Source organism: Solanum lycopersicum, chromosome 7 (genome assembly GCF_036512215.1).
Source record: "Solanum lycopersicum chromosome 7, SLM_r2.1".
Lineage (NCBI taxonomy): Eukaryota > Viridiplantae > Streptophyta > Magnoliopsida > Solanales > Solanaceae > Solanum > Solanum lycopersicum.
The window spans coordinates 51,624,790-51,645,574 of record NC_090806.1 but is presented as its reverse complement, the minus strand read 5'-3'; the positions used below and the strand labels follow the sequence as shown (position 1 = coordinate 51,645,574).

The 20,785-nt window shown below is 30.5% G+C and overlaps 4 protein-coding genes across 4 annotated transcripts; 1 reads left to right on the top strand and 3 right to left on the bottom strand.

Moving 5' to 3' along the window:
• Positions 1-500: 500 nt before the first annotated feature.
• Positions 501-2,915, bottom strand: LOC138337221 (uncharacterized). Its single transcript, XM_069286904.1, has one exon. The coding sequence runs from the start codon at positions 1,788-1,790 to the stop codon at positions 630-632; it is 1,161 nt and encodes a 386-aa protein (XP_069143005.1). The 5' UTR covers positions 1,791-2,915; the 3' UTR covers positions 501-629.
• Positions 2,916-9,409: 6,494 nt separating this feature from the next.
• Positions 9,410-13,055, top strand: LOC104648456 (eukaryotic initiation factor 4A-9-like). Its single transcript, XM_010325744.4, has 5 exons — positions 9,410-9,636; positions 10,653-10,731; positions 10,909-11,015; positions 11,208-11,638; positions 12,229-13,055. The coding sequence occupies exons 2-5, from the start codon at positions 10,664-10,666 to the stop codon at positions 12,862-12,864; spliced, it is 1,242 nt and encodes a 413-aa protein (XP_010324046.1). The 5' UTR covers positions 9,410-9,636; positions 10,653-10,663; the 3' UTR covers positions 12,865-13,055.
• A 5,776-nt stretch (positions 13,056-18,831) lies between these two features.
• On the bottom strand, positions 18,832-19,290 carry LOC138337494 (uncharacterized). Its single transcript, XM_069287408.1, has one exon. The coding sequence runs from the start codon at positions 19,288-19,290 to the stop codon at positions 18,832-18,834; it is 459 nt and encodes a 152-aa protein (XP_069143509.1).
• Positions 19,291-19,814: 524 nt separating this feature from the next.
• Positions 19,815-20,492, bottom strand: LOC138337493 (uncharacterized). Its single transcript, XM_069287407.1, has 2 exons — positions 20,160-20,492; positions 19,815-20,048 (listed from the first exon to the last, which is right to left on the bottom strand). The coding sequence occupies exons 1-2, from the start codon at positions 20,490-20,492 to the stop codon at positions 19,815-19,817; spliced, it is 567 nt and encodes a 188-aa protein (XP_069143508.1).
• Positions 20,493-20,785: the final 293 nt, after the last annotated feature.

Here is a 20,785-nt window from a genome sequence, read left to right as displayed (position 1 = left end):
TTGATTTTTTCTTGCTTTTAAGTTACTCATGTTCAAGATATCAATTCTTGACCATAGAATCTTAGGCTCTAAATTTATATTTTCATAATCTTTATAATTCCTCATAACTCTCAAATTTTAAATGTGTAAACTTATGCTAATTTATTGTATTTCTTAATAAATATCTATATAAATGTGTATTGTAAGACAACCCTTTTGAGGCAAATGTTAATGTATTTTAATTCACATTTGATGTACTCATGATGAGGAAAATGTTATATAGAAAGAGGTGTTGTTGGAAGAAGGATATATTATTTATGAAGGCAAATGCCCCTTATATAGACATACATAATGACCTTTCATCCTTGTTAAAGGACGATTGGCCTTTACTATTTACACAGTTACTTGACTCTTACTATTTACACAGTAACTTGACTCTTACTATTCATGGTTACTATTCATGAATAGGATACTGACACTATTTACTTTACAAATTTTTTACAAAAAATAAAATAGACTTTGGCCAAATGGCCGACATACTTTTTTCTTCTTTATTTAATGGCCTTTACTTTTTACATGTGGCCGACAATAATTATGACTAATTTACATATATTTTATGTCTATCTTTTCCCTATTTTCTTTTTCTCAGCTTACTCCAGTTGTACTTCTGGAATTATGTCATCACATTGGTTGCGCTTGGAACATATATGGTCTGGGTAATTGTGTCCGACTAGCTTGCAATATCTCGTCATTAGTTCTTCGGATATGAATCCTTGCTTTATTGCTCTAGTTGTGGGCGTAGCTTCTGGTTTTAACAGGGTCAAAATCCATTTTTGGACTTCTTCCATATCTGCTTGTCTTATTTCTTTCGAATTGGCATATATCATTAAGTGGTCTCTCGAATAGTAGCTCCATATGGCGTTGCCTTGTAGATAGTTATTTACTAGCTCTTGTATAATAGTTGATAATCCAATTATCCTTTTATTGGCATAAAAACTGGGTATCTCAACTCTTGTTATCTCTGGCTGTTGGCCTATATCTTCTGGGATTATCATTTCTCGTGTTAGCCCAATTTTGACTAGCTGGATCATTGGCTTTATTTCATCATAGAGTATCTCTGCTGGTGCTGTGTAGAATCTTATGAAAAATAAGTTTCCTTTTGTTATCTTTTTATATATTAAAAATGCTTTGTGGACCTCTGGGATTCCACTTATCTCTTCACCTGTATATGTATAGACTGTATTTAATAATCCATAGTTATAACAAGTTTTAACTAGGTTTGGATTAGTTTTTGGTTGTGCAATTAACTTGTTATAGCCTTGTAGTTTTTGGGTTAGGTAGTCTTGGGTTTTTTCTAATGTTGTGGTAGATTTGGGTTTTTGATTTAAAAAATTTTGTATTTTGTATAGGTTTTCAATATATGTTCGGGATATATGGTTGTATGTTTTCTTCTCTTTATGCAGGCTAGTTGCATAGGTAGATGTTTGTGGTGTTGAAGCATCTACTATCTGTATCTTTGGAGTAAATGGTTTGGTAAATATGCTATTTAGGTTTATGTTTTTTGGTGTAGGTTTCTCCATAGCTTTTTTGCTTGTACCTGCAGCATCAGTAATGTCATGGGTTTTAAGGAGTTTCCCAACGTCTCCTTTTAGCTCTTGCTGTTTTTCGTCTGCCGAACGACGTAGCTCCGCATTTTTATAGTCATGCTGCTGACTTGTAGATTCTTCCTTTTCTTCTAGCTTTTGAATTCTCAAGCCCATACTGTCCACTTTTGTACAAAGTGTAGTTAGGGTTTTGAGTATGTTTTCCATAACATTATCTTGTCCTGGCTGTGTAACTCTGTCTTGATAAATAGTCTGCAATCATATTTTTGTCAGTTTTTATTACCTCAATTGTAAATGTAAAATTTAGTATGTTTAATACTAGTCTCCTTATTTCTTTTGTTGTAACTGAATCATCTAATTTTTTCGTTATCCACCATTTTACTTGTGTATTATCTGTTCTTACAATAAATTTATTGTAAACAATATATGGTTCAAATGCTAATAAACATTTATATAATGCGAATAACTCTTTTCTATTTATTTCCCATTTTATTTGTGCTTCTGTATAAGATCCTGAATAATACCTACAATGGTGTTCTATTTTTTCTTTTTCATATTTGTATTTTAAAACTCCTCCATAACTATGATCACTTGAATCTGTTTCGACAATATAAGTAAATGTTTTATTTTCATCAGGAAAATATAGTTTTGGTAATTTTTTACATAAATTCTTAATATTTCTTATATATTTTTATCTTTATCATCAAAATGATATTCTACATCTTTTTTAAGTTTTTTATGTAATGGTTTTAGATGTTCTGCTAATTTTGGTATATATTCTCTTACCTGATTTACTAATCCTAGAAAGGATTGTAATTTCTTTTTTGTATCTATATTTTCATCAATAGTAATTATTTTTTGTACTATATGTGTTTGCATTTTTATTCCATTTTTATCTATTTGTATTCCTAGAAATTCTATCTGTGATTTCATAATTTCTGCTTTTCTTTTACTCAAACTTATACCTGTATTTTTTACTATATTTATAAATTTTTCCAATAATCTTATATGTTCATCTTGTGTTCTAGAATATAATAATATGTCATCTATATATACGATACAGTTTTCTAGTTGGTTAAAACAGTTATCCATAAAATGTTGGAATCTACCTGGTGCATTTTTATATCCAAAAGGTAAAACATTCCATTCATAGAAACCTTGCGGTACTGTGAATGCTGTTAATTGTTTAGATTCTTCTTCTAGTTTTAGGTGATAAAATCCTGATTTACAGTCAAATTTACTGAAATAATTATATCCTTGTATTTTTCTTATTTTTAGTATTTTGTTTGGTATTGGATAATTGTATGTTTTGGTTTTAGCATTTAGATTACGATAATCTATGACCATTCTGCTTTTACCTCTTTTTTGTTCACTATGTTTTATAACTATAAATGCTGGACTTGTATGTTTACTATTGCTTTTTTGTATGTAATTATTTGCTAATAATTCATCTATATGTATTTTAAATTCTTTTAAATCATCAAAGTTATATTTTAATGGTTTTTGTGTTATTATACTATTTTCATCTATTAACTCAATTTTTACTTTTGTCTTATGTTTTTCCCATCCTCGTAATGGGTCTTCACTATATAATTGTTCTAGTTGTTCATTAATTAATTTAACTTTGTCTATAGCAAATATAATAATTTCTCATTGTGTTATTTGTTTATTATTTATATTTTCCATTTCTTGGTTTATTTTTTCACTTCCTTTTATCCATTCCATAGGTTTTCGTTGTTTATTATTTACTCTTTTTGCTCCTATCTTATTTCCGCATGGTGTAGTAAGCCACCAATGTGTTTTTGTTATTATATGTGGATAAAATCTATCTAGAAATGGCATTCCTAATAACATATCTTTTGTAGTAAATTCAAAATTATACATTTCTTCTATTGTTAGTATCTTATCCCATATTTATATTTTTATATTTTTTGCTTTATATTTAATCATACTTCCCTCATTGTTAAATCCCGTTACTACCATAGGTATTTTTAATTTTTCCCATTTATCTTCTGGTAAGCAATTATATTTACATATATTCGCTTCTGCTCCTGTATCTATCATAGGGGTATAATATCTGTTGTGATATCCTTCTACTATAATTTTTGTAAGTATAAATATTTTCATTAATCATTTTGTTCTTTTTATAATTATTTTCTTATTTTGACAAGTTATTGTTAATTGTTCATTTTCTATGTTGTATGGTTTAACTTTTTCTAACCATTTTATTCCTAATGTAATATTATGATCTCCTTGGTATATTTTGAATTGTATTACTAAGGGTATTCCTCCTATAATTATTTCTTTTTCTGTTGTTTCTTCATTCGTGTTCACTATCTCACTAGGTAGTCCAGAGCATGTATGTCCTGTTCTTATAATTTCTTCTTCTAATACTAACTCTCTTGTTATATAATTTTCTTCTTGTCCTGTATTTATTAATATTTTATATTTTCTTTGGTCTATTATTCCTGTTATGAAATAATGATATGGTGTTATTTCTTCTTTATCTAATAAGCTTTGTGGAATTTCATATTTTCTTTTAGATGTACTCATCCTTGATGAGGTAGTTCTTGTCAATGTATTTGGTACGCTTGAAGTACTTAATCTTTCTTTTACTATCTCTAAATCTTCTTCTATATCAATTTCTTTATAGCAATAGTCATTATTGTCTACTACAGTAATTATTTTTTCAAAAGGATTTTCTATTTTTATTTTATTAATTTTATTTCTTGCTGTTATTTTATGCTTTGTTGTTAATATATATAAATTTTTACATCTTGCTGTAAATAATTTGCTCCCTGGTGCTAGTTCTATTCCAGACATTTTCCAATATAGAACTAATGATCTATCTATATTTTTATCTGTTAATGATACTGTATAATTAGCACTTATTGTAAACTTAAATTTTTGATATATTAAGTTTCCTTTTACTGCACTAATTATGCTTTTTTCTATAGGGTGTACAATTCTATCATCTGCTAAATATATTTTTATAGGTGTATCTATTCCTTCTCTAAAGCAGGCTTTTATTAATATCTCTATTCCTCCTAAATGTACATATTTTATTGGTGTTTTAGCTTTTATATCTTGTATTTCTTTGTTTATCATTCTTTTATTTATTATAGGTATATATGTTTTTCCTCTTGTGTATTTACAATCTATGATATGTTCTTTTTTACTAACTAAATAGTATTCTTCTTTTTGTCTTTTAAACCAATTTCTTAAAATAGGTATTTCTAGTACTTTTTCAACACTTAAATCTAATTCTTTTCCTTTTATTTGTTCAAATATCGTATTATCAAATATAATTTTCTGTTCTGATGATTCTTCATCTTGATATTCTTCCTTAGATATTATTTTTATTTCATTTTCAGACATTATATTTCTTCATCTGTTTCGTTATTATCTATGTTAATATTTTCTTCTTCATTCTCAGTTTCTATGTCTGATACTTCATATATACTATCATTTTCACTTAATTCATAATCTATGTACTCTATTTGCATATATTTTTCATTGTCTATTATTAATTCTGCTATTTGTTTTCTTTTTGGATTTTTGGGTAATTTACAATCTTTAGCTATGTGTCCTATCTTTCCACAATTATAACAAGTACATTGGGATATTTTTCTTTTTGGTCTGTATGGTCTTTTTATTTTATGATTTTTTACATAATACCTTTGTCTTGGTTGTTTATATTTATATATAGTTTTGTTTTTTCTATAATTTTTATATCTTTTAGATTTTTGTTTTTTAGTTGTGCATCCAAATTGTGGTGTCATTTTATTTTTGCAACATGATAAATTTTTATTTAATACTTTTTCCATTTTTAATTTTTCTTTTTGGTTTTCACATAGTTGTATGAACCATTGATTTAAAAATTTTATTCTAGATCCTAAAGTATCTACCATTCCTTTATTATTCCAATCCTTTATCACATTTGTACTAAATGGTTCTGGTAATTTTGTATAATATTATTTTCTTATTTCTTTTGCTTCGTCTAAATTGTATTTAGCTTTGTAATAATATTCTTTAAACGCACAAGTATATTCTTCTAAGTAACACATTTTACATATAGCTAATTTTGTCATAAGTTGTCTATTTATTATTTTTTCTCTATTTTGTTCTCTTATATCTGTACTCATGCCTCCAAATTCATTTCTTATTGCTGATTCATATTTATCTAGTATATCTATATTTGTTGCTGATGGGGATCCATCCGTTTTCTTATCATTTCTAAGTACTTCTAAACTTTCTGGGGGTAGATTTTCTATCCATAATTTTGTCGTTCCTACGAATGTTCTTTCTATATATCTTGGTGTTTTTGTTGTTTCTATTTTATTATCTATTAACTGCTTGGATATATTTCCTGTCCATAGTAATATTGCTTTATTTATGTCTGTGACGCAATCTAATTCTAAGAAATTATATTGTTCACTTATTGGTTTCGGTATCCAATTCTTATTTAATCTACTGTTCCATATTGCATTATTTCTATCTGATTGTTGATAACTTTCTGTATAATAAGTTGGTGGTGTCCACCTAGGACTACTTCTAGGGCTATTTCTGGGACTATTATCTGGGGGTTTTACTCTTGACGTACTAGGTCTATTCATATCTCCTGTGTTTATTTCTAATTTTTTTGGTTTATTTATCTGTTCTAGAATTTCTGTATATGTTTCACTTATATCACTTATTTCTGATTGTTGGTCATTTTCATTTCCGTCTATTTCATTTACTTCAATATCTTCATTTAGATCTTTTAGATCTTCATTTAGTTTCTGTTCCATTTGTTTTATTTCATTTGTTAATTCTAGCTCTTTATCTTTTTGTTTTTGTTTATTTTCATATAATAATTTTAACCTAGCTAATTCTTTTTCTAATTCACTTATTCTTGTATTTTTTATTTCTTCTAAATTTTGTACTTCTTGTTTTGCTTGTGTTTTTATTTTTTCAATTTCTCTTGATTTATCTATTTCTTCATTTTCTTTTGTTATTTTTACCATAGCTGTTAAACTGTCTTCTAATTTTGCTATTTCTTTTTCTAGCATTAAGTATAAGTTATTTCCTATTCTCTTGTATCTTCTTCCTAAATTTGAAAATACTATTTTTATTATCATTCCATCTTGGTTTTCATATGTTTTTTCGTCTACTGCAAACTCTTCTTTATTCATTATGATCTATGTATTATATTATGTTGTAATTCATATTCAAGACAATCTAATTCTAATTCTAACATTAATATATCTTTTCTTTGTGCTAGTATTGATTTATTACATACTCCTGCTAATATGTTTTCTTCTAATCTTCTTTTTCTATGTTGTAATTCTTGTTCTTTCTCGGTTATTTTTTCCATTATTTTTTCTATTAATTGTTGTTTATAAATTTCTTTGTTCATACTGTTTTTTCAAATAGCGAACATATTTGTATTCTGTTTTCGAAATTATATTTATCAATTGATCTTTTTTACCATTGTCTGTTTTGACTAGTTGTGATAGTTCATATTCTATATACAAGGGTCTTAATTTTTTCCATATTTTTCTTACCTTTTTATCTATCTTAGTTCTTTTTATTTTAGTATTTTTATTTTTATTCATCATAACTTTTTATATAATATTTTAAAAAGCTTACTTAATTTATCTGGATATCTAATCTTTTTTAACCTGTAATTCCTACCATATCGCCTTAGCCAATATTCAGTCATATTTAATCTCCAATATCTAAATCATCATATAAATCATACATGTCATAATAAAGCTCATCTTGTATACTTTGTATGGTTAACTCAGTCCAACCTTGGGTTGTTATTTCTATTATCTCATATGTTAATAATTTATTATAAATTTCTCTTTTTATATCAGTATTCAAATTTTTTAGTATATAGAGTAGTAATATCTTATAATCAACATTATCGTCTAATAGGTATGTTTCCATTTTTATTATTTTCATTTTTCACTAAAATTTTATTCCTTCCAACCTCTTAATAAATTATACTTGTTTATTATGCAAAAATAATAATTTAATAATCATCTCGTCTGGTCACTACTACAGCTTTCTTCTTTGATTAGTTACCCTAACAGCGCCTCAACTTTGTTTACTCCCCTAAACGGCCTTCTCTGCCTACCGGTTTCAACCTTAGGATGGCATAGTCTGGGCATACTTATTCGAAGAATATTTCTGTAGCAAACTTTCTAAAGATGGTTATTATAACATTGTTCAAACATGATAAACAATTATAATTAACAAGAGATTTTCAGGAATAAATTAATTTAGCTACTCATAAATATAAAATGGTATACCTGTTTTTGTAGATCATCTGTCATAGTTGATTTGTTTTCCATAATTATTTAATTATCTAGCTCTGATACCAATGGAGGGGTGGAAGCGGTTTTGTTATTTTAGAGTAGAGAGAAGATTGTTGGAAGAAGGATATATTATTTATGAAGGCAAATGCCCCTTATATAGACATACATAATGACCTTTCATCCTTGTTAAAGGACGACAAGAAGTATATTTAAAATGAAAGCATATTATGAGAGTATTCAATTTAATTAACTTTTGAATTTTATATGAATCTATTTATTTTTATATTTCACGTAAAAGATATATTAAAATATAGTAAAAGAGTTGATAATTTAAAAAAAACATATTCTCATTCGAGGTTGGACATATTGAAACTTAATAGCGTAACATTTTGGATAACATTCTGAAAATAAATTTTGACAAATGATAACAATTATCTTTGATATAAATGCAACTAAATAATCTAAAATACCAGTAAATGTGATTCGTACAAAAATCATACAAATTTAAATTGTATATTTGAAAAAGGAACAAAAACGATTGAAAAACTAAATATTCAAAGGAATTTTATCATATCAATATGAAAAAGAATAATAAGACGTGTAGATATATTTCATTAGTATTTTTCAGTTACGTTATAATATAATTCTTATATACTAAAGAAAAAAAGTACATCCGAGTATATGTTGTAATATAAAGATTTAAACTCTTTGATATTCCAATAAAATGTAGAAAGTGACATATTAAATACCTGTCCAAACAGAAAAATTACTAAGAAAATATAAATTGACATTTGACATATTGATTAATAATGTACTATTCCTCATTTAATAGATTATAGATGTTAAATTTGTTAAGTTTCATTTCAATCATCATCTCAAAACGATTTTCATAATTAATATATAAGTAAAAATAATAAAGTGATAAATTACGTTTGGAAATAAAGAGAACTATATAATTAATTGGAAAAAAATAATCCTTTAATATTTATTTTAAAGACCGCGTGAAGCACGGTCAAATTCCCTAGTATATTAATATAAATGGTCTTAAGTATAAATATCGTCATGGCATGAAATTTTTTTTTATTCGTGGTTTGATTTCTTTTTAATTAAATTTAAATCAATAAAATCAATTGTACTTGTTTTTTGCTAATATCAAATTAAATGGTTTTCGAATTTGCTAATTTGTACGATTTATTTAAAAGGCAAATATGTTAGTTATAATCTCATAAATTCTTGAATTTACTTCAACTTTTCTCGAATTTCCCTTTAGATAGAAAAATCACAAGCAATATTCCTATTTATGATATTAAAAAGTAAATTAAACTAGGTCTAGAAAACTAAGACAAACAAATCCTAACTAGACAATATTTAATTAAAGTATAAAAAAGGGTTAAATTTAAATAAATTAGGATTCCTACTGTAGTTTTAAATTATTATTCCAACATTTATGAATTTTGTTGAATGCCTCTTATCGTAACTAGAGGTTTTATGGCAATTTTGGCCTATTTTTGGTGTGAAATTTTATTTTTACGTAAAACGTTTTTGTTTTTGATTAGGAGAACATGCTTTGAGCACAAGGAACATAGAGGAAAAAATTGTTATAAATAGTTGTTGAAAAACCCTAACGCACATTATTGAATTGTATTTTGTCTCTTTCGAACTTTGATCCGAGAAGCTTGGAAAACCCCAACTTCTCTTTACTTATACTCAACAACAACAACAACTATTTCTCATCTCTTCTTCAGCAGGTAAATAAACTTCAATGGCGAAAAGATACACAATGCTGGGTTTTTTAAAGCTCTAGAGGAAGTTATTGAATACTTTGTTTTTTTTTTAATGAAGTTATTGAATACTCTGTTTTTCCTTCTTTTGTTTTAGTTTGGTGTATAGGAAGTTATTGCATGCTGTGTTTTTCTTTTGTTTTTTTTTTGTTTAGTTTGTTGTATAGGAAGTTATTGAATGCTCTGTTTTTTGTTTAGTTTGACGGAGATGTATCTCTTATAAACTGTTTTGGGATTGTGATTTAGTGTTGATAGTTGATGGTTTGTCGGGTTCCCTGGTCTATGTTGGTTGTTGAGCAGAGAGGTTGGCTATTCAAAACAGAAGGCTACTATAATTAATGTGATTGATTTTGTTTATCTTATGGAACTGAGTAATATTAATATGTCTAGTGAATGGAACATTATCTCTATATAACGTTTTGAGGGTATGGGGGACTAGAAAATTTTACCTAAAATTGTTTTGTTAGTGTGTAACTTTTTGGTTCACAAAGTGAACTTGTTATGGTGGAACTGGCTAATCTTAACACAAGTGTTTGATGATTATTCCTTCTTGGGTTCTAGATAATCTAGTTGAGGTGGTGTGAGGGTTGATTTTGATTTTTGTGCAAGAGATCATCAAACAAATCTTGAGGTTGATTTGCTTGCCAGTACAAGATTAAGATAAATATTTTTTGTATTGTTTTATTGTTATTTGTTAATGATGGGTTTGTATTTTGAGAGTGGTAATGGTCTTGTTAATGTTGAGTGTTTAAAACTACAAGAGAACATAATGTAGTTCCCTAAGATTTAGTTTTTTTTTTCTAAATGGAAGTTTAGTTCTGATAGTTATAGTAATGAGCTATGTCATTCTTTTGATATCCTCCGAGACCTACATGTTTTAGTTTATACCTTGGTTCTGAAGACTGGCGGTGTTATGAAATTTAGATGTTTTGACAATATGTAACTTTACACTAACTCTTTCTTTGTCCTAATGTGATATGAAGTCTTTCTAGTCATGGCGGGTGCAGCTCCTGATGGATCCCAATTTGATGCTCGTCAATTTGATTCAAAAATGACAGAGTTGTGAGTACAACTGCCTCAATTATGTTGTTGCTTTCTCATTTTCAATGTTTTGGCATTCTTCATGAGTTTCTCTACACATAGGCATTATCTAAGAGTTACAATGTTTATTGCACTCATGGTGGAAATACTAAATATTTGCTATACATGCATCATATTCTTCATAAATGGTGGGCGCAGGCTAAATGCTGAAGGGCAAGAGTTTTTTACCTCATATGACGAGGCTTATGATACTTTTGATGCTATGGAATTGAAGGAGGATCTCCTGAAAGGCATTTATGCATACGGTCAGTTGAAAAATCTTTTCTGCTTTTATTTTTCGGTTCATAACTTGTGCACAGTTTATTAAGAAGAAAAGATGTGTTTTGCCTTCTGTTCCTCGCCGTGTGCATATTTGTCAAGTTTAGGTGCAGTTTATTCATATTTAGCTCATCTTATATCCCATAAGCTCTATCTAATATTGAAGTATAACCTTGTAGGTTTTGAGAAACCCTCAGCAATCCAGCAAAGGGGAATTGTACCTTTTTGCAAAGGTCTTGATGTGATTCAGCAGTCTCAGTCTGGAACGGGAAAGACTGCTACTTTTTGTTCTGGAGTTCTGCAACAACTGGACTATGAACTGTTAGGTTGTCAAGCATTGGTCTTGGCACCTACTCGTGAGCTTGCACAACAAATTGAGAAGGTCATGGAAGCACTTGGACAGTGTCTTAAAGTCAAGGTTCATGCGTGTGTGGGAGGTACCAGTGTCCGTGAGGATCAAAGGATCCTTTCAATTGGGGTTCATGTTGTTGTGGGAACACCTGGACGTGTGTTTGACATGTTGAGAAGACAGTCTCTCCGCGCTGATCACATTAAAATGTTTGTATTGGATGAAGCTGATGAAATGCTCTCCAGAGGGTTCAAGGATCAGGTAACTAGCAGTGCCCTTCTCCACATATTTGTATACATACCTATATTTTCTGTGAATGCATAAGCACTTTTGTTTTGTGTTGATATCTGTGTCTTTTATACTTACGTATCAACCTGTAACTTATTATAAGAAAATGGAAGTCTAAATCTGTAACATCCTTCAGTACAAATGATGCTAGAATGATAGCACCAACATCAGTTCTGTAATTTGTAATAGTCATAATGTGGTGGTGTTGATTATGCTTGGAAGTTAGTTTTTCTTTTATTTATTCTGAAAAATATGTCTCTGTTGAGTGGTTCACTTGTGTTCCTTGAGAAGAAGGTTTAGTTATTAGCTAAAGTGATTCCTGGTTTATGATGCACATAGCATACTCGAGTGACTCTATATTTTCTTTGTGCTAGCTTCTTTTTTTTCACAATTAAGTATGCTGGGACAGTTTTAAATTCCACAATCCTGCTGTGTGCTAGGGTTCTGTGAGCGTTTTCATTGCCTGTTCTTACGTGGCTTATTTTTTCTAAAAAACTACAGTCCACAGCTTTGCATGATTTCTACCCTGGTTCTAAAAGTTTATACTTTTTCTTTGTCTCCAGATCTATGATATTTTCCAGCTATTGCCTCCTAAGATTCAGGTTGGTGTTTTCTCTGCCACAATGCCTCCTGAGGCCCTTGAGATCACAAGGAAGTTCATGAACAAACCTGTGAGGATTCTTGTGAAACGTGATGAACTGACCTTAGAAGGTATCAAACAGTTTTATGTGAATGTGGAAAAGGAAGAATGGAAGTTTGACACCCTTTGCGATCTATATGAAACCTTAGCCATCACACAGAGTGTTATTTTTGTGAATACTCGTCGCAAAGTTGACTTGTTAACAGAGCAGATGCAAAGCAAAGACCATACAGTCTCAGCTACCCACGGTGACATGGACCACAAAACTAGGGATGTTATAATGCATGAATTCCGAAGTGGTTCCTCTCGTGTTCTCATCACCACTGATCTTTTAGCCAGAGGAATTGATGTCCAACAAGTCTCCCTCGTCATAAACTATGATCTCCCCACTCAACCTGAAAATTACCTTCATCGTATTGGACGTAGTGGACGGTTTGGTAGGAAGGGTGTTGCAATCAATTTTGTAACCATGGATGATGAGAGAATGCTTTCTGACATTCAAAGTTTTTACAACATGGTGATTGAGGAGCTTCCAGCAAATGTCGCTGATCTCCTATAAGCTTCCTGCTACAAGAATCACTTGTTTGATTTCTCCACATTTTTAAACTCTTTTTTATTAGTCTTGATTTTTATATTTAGCTGTTTATTTAGTTTAATAGTCGTAGTGTAATACTGAACTTAGTAATACACATTCAATTGTCTAATTCACCATATATATACAAAAATAGGCTCTCTTTTTATTATTGTTAATGTGGCTTTTTTCAAGTTTTTGTTTTTATTTTTATTTCTGACATCCAAAGTTGTATCTCATCTGTTATTATCAAGTATTTATTATCACTAATTCCTAATTTGGTAGAGATGCTTCCATTTTCCTGTATCAAAGGAGAGGTCTAAGTGAGAATAGACAAGGAAAGGGTTTAATCTATATATACTTTTACTATTTAAATTAAGGGCAAATGACATAAATAACACACTTTTAGGGTTAAATGACCATTTGTCCCTTATAAGTTTCTAATGACCAAAATCCCTCAAAAATATATAAAAACACGGATACATAATAAGGCTGATATAATAAAAAGATGGCGGATACATTATATATTTTTTGTCACATTTTTGTATCCGCCTAATTTTTTGTCACATTTTTGTATCCGCCTCATTTTTACATTTTTGTATCCGTCTCATTTTATATCACATTTTTGTATCCGCCTCATTTTTTGTCAACTTTTTGTATCCGTCTCATTTTTTATCACAATTTTGTATCCGCCTCATTTAACTTCAAAATGAGGGATTTTAGGTATTTTTAAAACTAATAGGGGATAAGGGTAATAAGTGAACTCAAGGGAGGGATTTTTGTCATTTTTCATTAAATTAATTACAAAATTTCTTTTTTGTTTTCTCATATCTCCTTCACATCGGCCATATCATTTTATTTCGATAAAAAATACATTGCAATTTTATTTGTGTAGAATGTTGTTGTTCATATGAATTTTGTTTATAGTTATATACTTGATACATAACTTATATGTTTAATATATAACTTATGTATTGTTTGCTTTGTATCAGGTGAAAGTGCAATGAACAATCTATTTCAAAGTTTTAAAAATGTTGAGATTATTGTAATTTGAAAAACTTTCAGGATAAGATATAACTAACGCCCAAATTGTTGAGATTTTTATATTATTTTTTTTAGTGGAAATTCCGACTTGGGTAATTGAGTACCAATAGCAAAAAAGAAGAGTTCTCGTATAAAGCGGGGTTCTTAGGTATTTAATTGATTATCAAACATAGCATTAGTTTGGTTAATTATTAAACATAGAAATAATTTTGTTATATTTGTTTGCCTAATTTAATTGGGTACATGGACTCAATCTAGATGCTCACTAATATTTGATAATATATGCTTGTACCAGTTGTAGATAATAAAATTTGTGTCGAGAAAATAACAATCAAGAACAGAAAATTATAGCAACAATCAATTTTATTATTTTAAATTTGAGTTTTACAATGGCTATAATTCCTCCGAATTCCCCTTTTCAAATATAAATTCAAGGGCTTTAAAGTTTGTTCTTGGATTTATGATGAACTTAAATTTGAACTTTATCTTGATCTTGACTTTTATTTGAATTCAAGGATTTCGAGCTTGTTCTTGAATTCGGTGGTCTTGATCTTGATCGTTCTTGAACTTGAATGCTTGAATTCTTAAACTTGTAGTTTTGTAGAAAAATTAAATGACATTTGTACGGCGGAGTTTCTCTAACTTCTTGTTTAGAATTAATAGTCTCTTTTCTAAATTATGAGGACCCCTATTTATAGTTTTAGAATAGAGGAGTTGCGATTGAAATAAGATTTTGTTCAGCCAATCAAATTTAAGTGATATGGCATATGGGCTTTATAGAACGGGTTTGTCATCTTTGACATATGTCATGATTCTATTCGTTTTCTTATTTGACTTGGCATGCCGCATCATCTGCACACGTGCCGCCAAGATGGACTCTAGAATGAGATGGGATAGCCCAAATCAATTAATTTAGACTTTAATTAAATTCGTATTTATTGGACTTAAATATTTAAGTCAATTATATCAATCCACAATATTTATTTGGATTGATATATTTATTAATTCAATATAATCCGAATCATTTTATAAATTTATATTTAATAAATTTTAAATGATTACAAATGCCCCCTGCTTCAAGTCTTGTCGAGATATTTGATCATTTAGAGACTAAGCTTGAAGAACTAACCGGTTACTAAATTCACACACACACACACACACACATGCACGCACGCACGCAAGTCAAAAAAGGAATTGTAATTAAACTAGGAATTGTAATCTTTTATATATGGTTTATTGCCCAAACCAAAAAGGAATTATAATTCAACTAGAAATTATAATCCTACTCAATTTCATATTCATATATATGTCAAGACAAAAAGAAATTGTAATTGAACTGGGAGAAGGATTTTATCCTACCACATGACATCTATAAATAGGTACATTGTCTCCATAATTTTATCTTCAATTACAGATTGTGAGCCTACGACAAAAAGAGCATACTCAAGGTAATTTTCCTCTTTTTTTATTTATTTTCGTCACTTTTTTACAGCTTGACATGTCTGTCGTAGAAAATTCATATCTCATTGTAGAAAAATCAAAATCATGAACCATTCGATTTTCTCATAAACTAGGCTTTTTGATCTCTAACCTATCCAAAATTTAAAATTTAATACCTTCAGAATCTTTCTAGATGATTTTTTGAAGTTAGCTCTAGATTTTGTCATGCTAAAAGTTCGTCACTTTTTTTACAGCCTGACATGTCCGTCATAGAAAATTCATAGCTCATTGTAGAAAAATCAAAATCATGAACCGTTTGATTTTTCAGAAACTAGGCTTCTCGATCTCTAACATATCCAAAATTCAAAATTTAATATCTTCAGAATCTTTCTAGATTATGTTTTGAAGTTAGCTCTAGATTCTGCTATGCTAAAAATTTTCAGATCAGAAAAGGATCTAAAATACCCTTAAAGTACTGAAAATGGTACAAAATTACCCTTAATCCACCTATTGGCTCCAAAATGCCCTTTTCATCCACCTATTGGCTCCAAAATACCCTTGTCATCCACCTTTGAGTTCAAAATTGACCACTTATTTAATGATTTTAAATTTAAACTATTTAAATATTTTTTAAAATACATGATGCTCAACTATTGGTTATAATTCAATTTATTTGTATCATTTGTAAACCAACTCACTACTCACTCATTATTAACTAAACCCCACTCAATTAATAATCCAACTATTATATCAAAATCGTCATAAACACTATGAAAATACGATGAAATTATAGATTTCTGAAAGTGACATTCAAAATTATTCGAGTCCGAATTAAAGCCCCAATTAAATTTATGTTGAGTCGCTTATTTAGGAGCACACTTTCAATAAGATTCTCTTCCAAAATTGAATTAGAAATTTATGATTAAATGTAAAGAATTAATATATCCCAAATTAATTCATGCACTTTTTAAAAATGTGCTTTTACAAATATTTATGATTTGTTTATTTTGAAAAAAAAGTTATCTATGAAGTAACATCACATAAATAGGACGTAAGAATAATTAAGATGAACATAGTCAGACTTTTAAATTTGTCGGTAATTTTTATTTAGGCAGTTGAATGTATGATAATTTTCTTCTATAGATATTTTCGTCTCAAATTTTTAAAAACACTCAATTGGCAGTAGCTTTTCCGTTGTTGCATTAATAATGTGACGGGTTTATTAATTTGGTGGGTTTAATTTGTAATGGGTGGGTAGTAGATTGATTTATAAATTATACTTATAAGTTAAATTATAACAATAGTTGAGCGCCACGTATTTAAAAAAATATTTAAATAGTTTAAATATAAAACCGTTAAATAAGTGGTCAATTTTGAACCAAAAGGTGGATGACAAGGGTATTTTGAAGCCAATAGGTGGGTGGGAAGGGTATTTTGGAGCCAATAGGTGGATGGAGGGTAATTTTATACAATTCCCAATACTTGGAGGGTATTTTAGGCCTTTTTCCGTTTTCAGATTTGTGTGACTTACTAAAAATCTCGTGTCTTGACGTAAGAATAACGAAATCACAGTCCGCTTGATGATTTTGAATCTAGACATAAAGGTCTACAACATATCCAAGATTCAAGATTTAATACCTTCCGGGTCTCAAACATCTTGACGGGTAACAATCTCTCCTTCACTTGTATTTTCCTCCTTTTTTTTTTAATCAACAAAAGAAATTTTATATTTTACGGAGGCTACATAATGGAAAGATTTATCACATAAAAATTTGTTTAACGTCCATGCCTTAAAAAAAATAAATAAATAATATTCTCAAGGTGTTCCATGGCCCCGAATGCTTAACCAATTTGAAACTTCACTAGAATACCGTGTAACTCTCCCGCCTTAAAAACAAACTCAAGGTTTTACAAGGTCCCGAGTTTTTAACCATGAAGCTTTACTAGAATACCTTGTAACGCTCCCGCCTTGAAAATAAACTCAAGGTGTTACAAGGTCCCGAATGCATAACAAACTTGAAGTTTTACTAGAATACCGTGTAGTGCTCCCGCCTTGAAAATAAACTCAAGTTGTTACAAGGTCTGGAATGCTTAACCAACTTGAAGCTTTACTAAAAAAACCGTGAAACGCTCCCGCCTTGAAAATAAACTCAAGGTGTTACAACAAGGTCCCGAATGTTTAACCAACTTGAAGCTTTATTAGAATACCGTGTAATGCTCCTGCCTTAAAAATAAACTTAAAGTGTTACAACGGTTCTGAATGCTTAATCAACTTGAAGCTTTACTAGAATACCGTGTAACGCGCCCGCCTTGAAAATAAACTGAAGGTGTTACAAGGTCTCTAATACTTAACCAACTTGAGGAAGGATATACCCATGAAAAGACCAGCATAAGGTGCAAATGGGGCAAATATTGTCCACCTTAAGACATGAAAATTTAAAGATCCTTTAAAGATAAATCCGTGAAAACTCTAGCTTAAGGTGAAAACGAACAAGTTTGTCCACCTTAAGACATAGAAATTTAAAGATTCGTTGAAGGAAAAAATCGCAACAAAGCTAGCTTAAGGTACAAAGGGACTAATATTGTCCACCTTAAGGCATGAAAATTTAAAGATCCTTTTAAATATACACCATCAAAAGGCCAACTTAAGGTGCAAAGAGACAAATCTTGTCCACCTTAAGTCATGAAAATTTAAAGATCCTTTTAAGTATACACTCGTGGAAACTCTAGCTTTAGATGCAAAAGGACAAATATTGTTCACCTTAAGGCATGAAAATTTTAAAATGCTTTTAAATATACACCAGTCAGATGGCCAACTTAAGGTTTAAAGGAACAAATCTTGTCCACCTTAAGACATGAAAAATTAAAGATACTTTTAAGTGTACACTCATGGAAACTCTAGCTTAAGGCGCAAAGGGAAAAATATCGCCACCTTAAGGCATGAAATTCAATTACATGCGCATTTGGAGACTTTGAAGACTTCTACTTACATACTTGAAGTCTTACCTTTATACTTAGAGGATTTGAATACTTCAACTTGTATACTTGGAGGGTTTGGGTACTTCAAAGAATGAACTTCAAGAATATAAAGACTTCAATTTGCATACTTGATCTAATTTAAAGACTTCAACTGTACTAATAAGAGACTTATATTTTATAAAGGTATGCCCCCTCCATTGATCCATCAATACTTCGTGCAAGTCTAAAGTTTGATGATATAAAAGATAAAATAAAATATATATCGCTTTGAATTTCATGCAATAGATCAAGTGGGAACATTTTTTTTGACACTCATGCAATTGAACTTAGGAGATCGTTTTAAGCGCCTACGTTCCTTGGTGAAGAGGATCAAGTCACAACGTAGTTCTAGGGGATTGAGTGTTTTTTTGTTGTACCGTACACAGTTTATACTCTTGCAGGCCATGAGCGACATGCAGTTTAGGCTCGTACCTTAAGGAGCATCATCTTACTTCATGGGTAGTACCTCTTTAGGAATTTGACATTAATAGGACCGATCCTTAAGCCATCAGAATCAAAAAGCTTGTAAGCACCATTTGAGTATGCTTCTTGTAAGACATATGCTCCATCCCACGTTGAGGTAAATTTGCCCCCAGACTTGTGCGAAGTAATGATGGGTCTTCTTACCGTGAGAACTTGGTCTCCAACTTGAAAACACCTCAAGCGAACCTTCTTATTCAAAGCATGAGATAGACGAGCTTGATAACATTCAAGGTTTTGTTGGGCTTCTAGCCTCTTTTCATCAAGTGCTTCTAACTCAGCAAGACACAGTCGAGCATTTTCTTCCTCAATGAGCCCTTCTTGAGTAGCAAGTCTTAAGGAAGGTATTTGACGCTCGAATGGCAGGATTTCTTCAAATCCAAGTGCAAGTGAATATGGTTTTGCTTGAGTTGGAGTGCGATATGTTGTCATATATGCCCACAAAGTTTATTCCGTTACGCTACTTGAATCCAAAGAGATCACAAATCTTGTTCACTAACTTGTTATCAAATGGCTTGCCATTGTCTGTTATTATATAGCGAGGGATGACAAAGAGATAAATAATATTTACTCAGATAAAACTTACAACATTCTCTTTCTTCACCTCTTTAAGAGCGACAGCTTCAGCCCATTTTGAAAATTAATCAGTTGCAGCCAAGATGTACAAGTGTCCACTAGAAGACTTTGGTAGTGGTCCCATAATATCCAATCCCCAGGTGTCAAATGGCCAAGATGGATAGTTGGGTGCAATACTTCGGGCAGCTAATGTATGAAATTTGCATGAAATTGACAAACATCACACCTCCGAGCATAATCTAAGCAATCCTTCATCATGGTTGGCCAATAATATCCCATCCTCTTTATGTGAAACTGGAGTTTTGGTCCAGATTGATGTGATCCACACACTCTTGAGTGTGCTTTTGCAGAGCTTGAATTTCTTATTCCTCTCCCAAACATCATAATAACACACCCTTAAATGATCTTCTATATAATGTGTCTTTGTAGTAAAGGAAACGAGGTGCACGCTGACGAGTGTCAGTCCTTCTCTTTGGATTTTCTGGAAGTATCCCATAACACATGTAGTCAATAATGGGTTGTCTCCAATCTTCCTCTGCGGCTACAGAAATGGCAACAAGATGCTCAAACTCATTTTCTATATATTCTTCCTCATTTGGTGGTTGTACTATCCACTTTTTACAAATAGTAACTTGTGTTTGATCAGGAAGGGTTAGAGTTGAAGCTAGGGCAGCCAATGCATCAACTCTTTTATTTTCCGTTCTATGTACATGTTAAAGGGTTACATTTCCAAGCCATCCTATCAACTTTTGAGCATAATCATGATAAGGACGTAATTCAGGTTTCTTCACCTCATAACTTCCCAAGAGTTGGTTGATCACCAACTGAGAGTCACCAAAGATTTGTAAGTATAATTGCTTTATGTCGACAACCATTTCAAGTCCAAGTATCAATGCTTGGTATTCACCAACATTATTGGAGCAACATTGCTTCAAAGTAAAATAGAATGGTAGAATCTCTTCTTGCAAAGTGATGAACACTACGCCAGCGCCAGCTTCGCCACGATGTGCAGCTCCATCAAAGTACATTTTCCAAGGAGGTTGAATTTTGTTGGACATCGCATCTTCATCAGGAAGCTCATTAGTTAACTCTCAATCATCAAGTATCGAATGGCCTGCTAAGAAATCCGCCAATGCCTGTCCCTTCACGGATTTTTGAGGGACGTACACAATCTTAAACTTTTAGAATTGGAGGTACCGTCTTGCTAGTCGGTCACTAAGGACACGTTTTGACATAACAAACTTGATGGGATTTAGTCTATAAATAAGGCGGACAACATGAACTTGGAAATAATGCTTCATCTTATGAATTGAGAAGACAAGTGCCAAGCATAACTTTTTTGGCGAATAAT

What these genes read in the sequence shown, in the direction of transcription:
- LOC138337493 (XM_069287407.1), bottom strand. Translation starts at nt 20,492, where the DNA reads ATGTCCAACAAAATTCAACCTCCTTGGAAAATGTACTTTGATGGAGCT. An exon ending in TGATAGGATGGCTTGGAAAT is followed by an intron (nt 20,049 to 20,159) that starts GTAACCCTTTAA and finishes ATTTGTAAAAAG; the next exon opens with TGGATAGTACAACCACCAAA.
- LOC138337221 (XM_069286904.1), bottom strand. Translation starts at nt 1,790, where the DNA reads ATGGAAAACATACTCAAAACCCTAACTACACTTTGTACAAAAGTGGAC.
- LOC104648456 (XM_010325744.4), top strand. Translation starts at nt 10,664, where the DNA reads ATGGCGGGTGCAGCTCCTGATGGATCCCAATTTGATGCTCGTCAATTT. An exon ending in GATTCAAAAATGACAGAGTT is followed by an intron (nt 10,732 to 10,908) that starts GTGAGTACAACT and finishes TGGTGGGCGCAG; the next exon opens with GCTAAATGCTGAAGGGCAAG. An exon ending in CCAGAGGGTTCAAGGATCAG is followed by an intron (nt 11,639 to 12,228) that starts GTAACTAGCAGT and finishes CTTTGTCTCCAG; the next exon opens with ATCTATGATATTTTCCAGCT.
- LOC138337494 (XM_069287408.1), bottom strand. Translation starts at nt 19,290, where the DNA reads ATGACAACATATCGCACTCCAACTCAAGCAAAACCATATTCACTTGCA.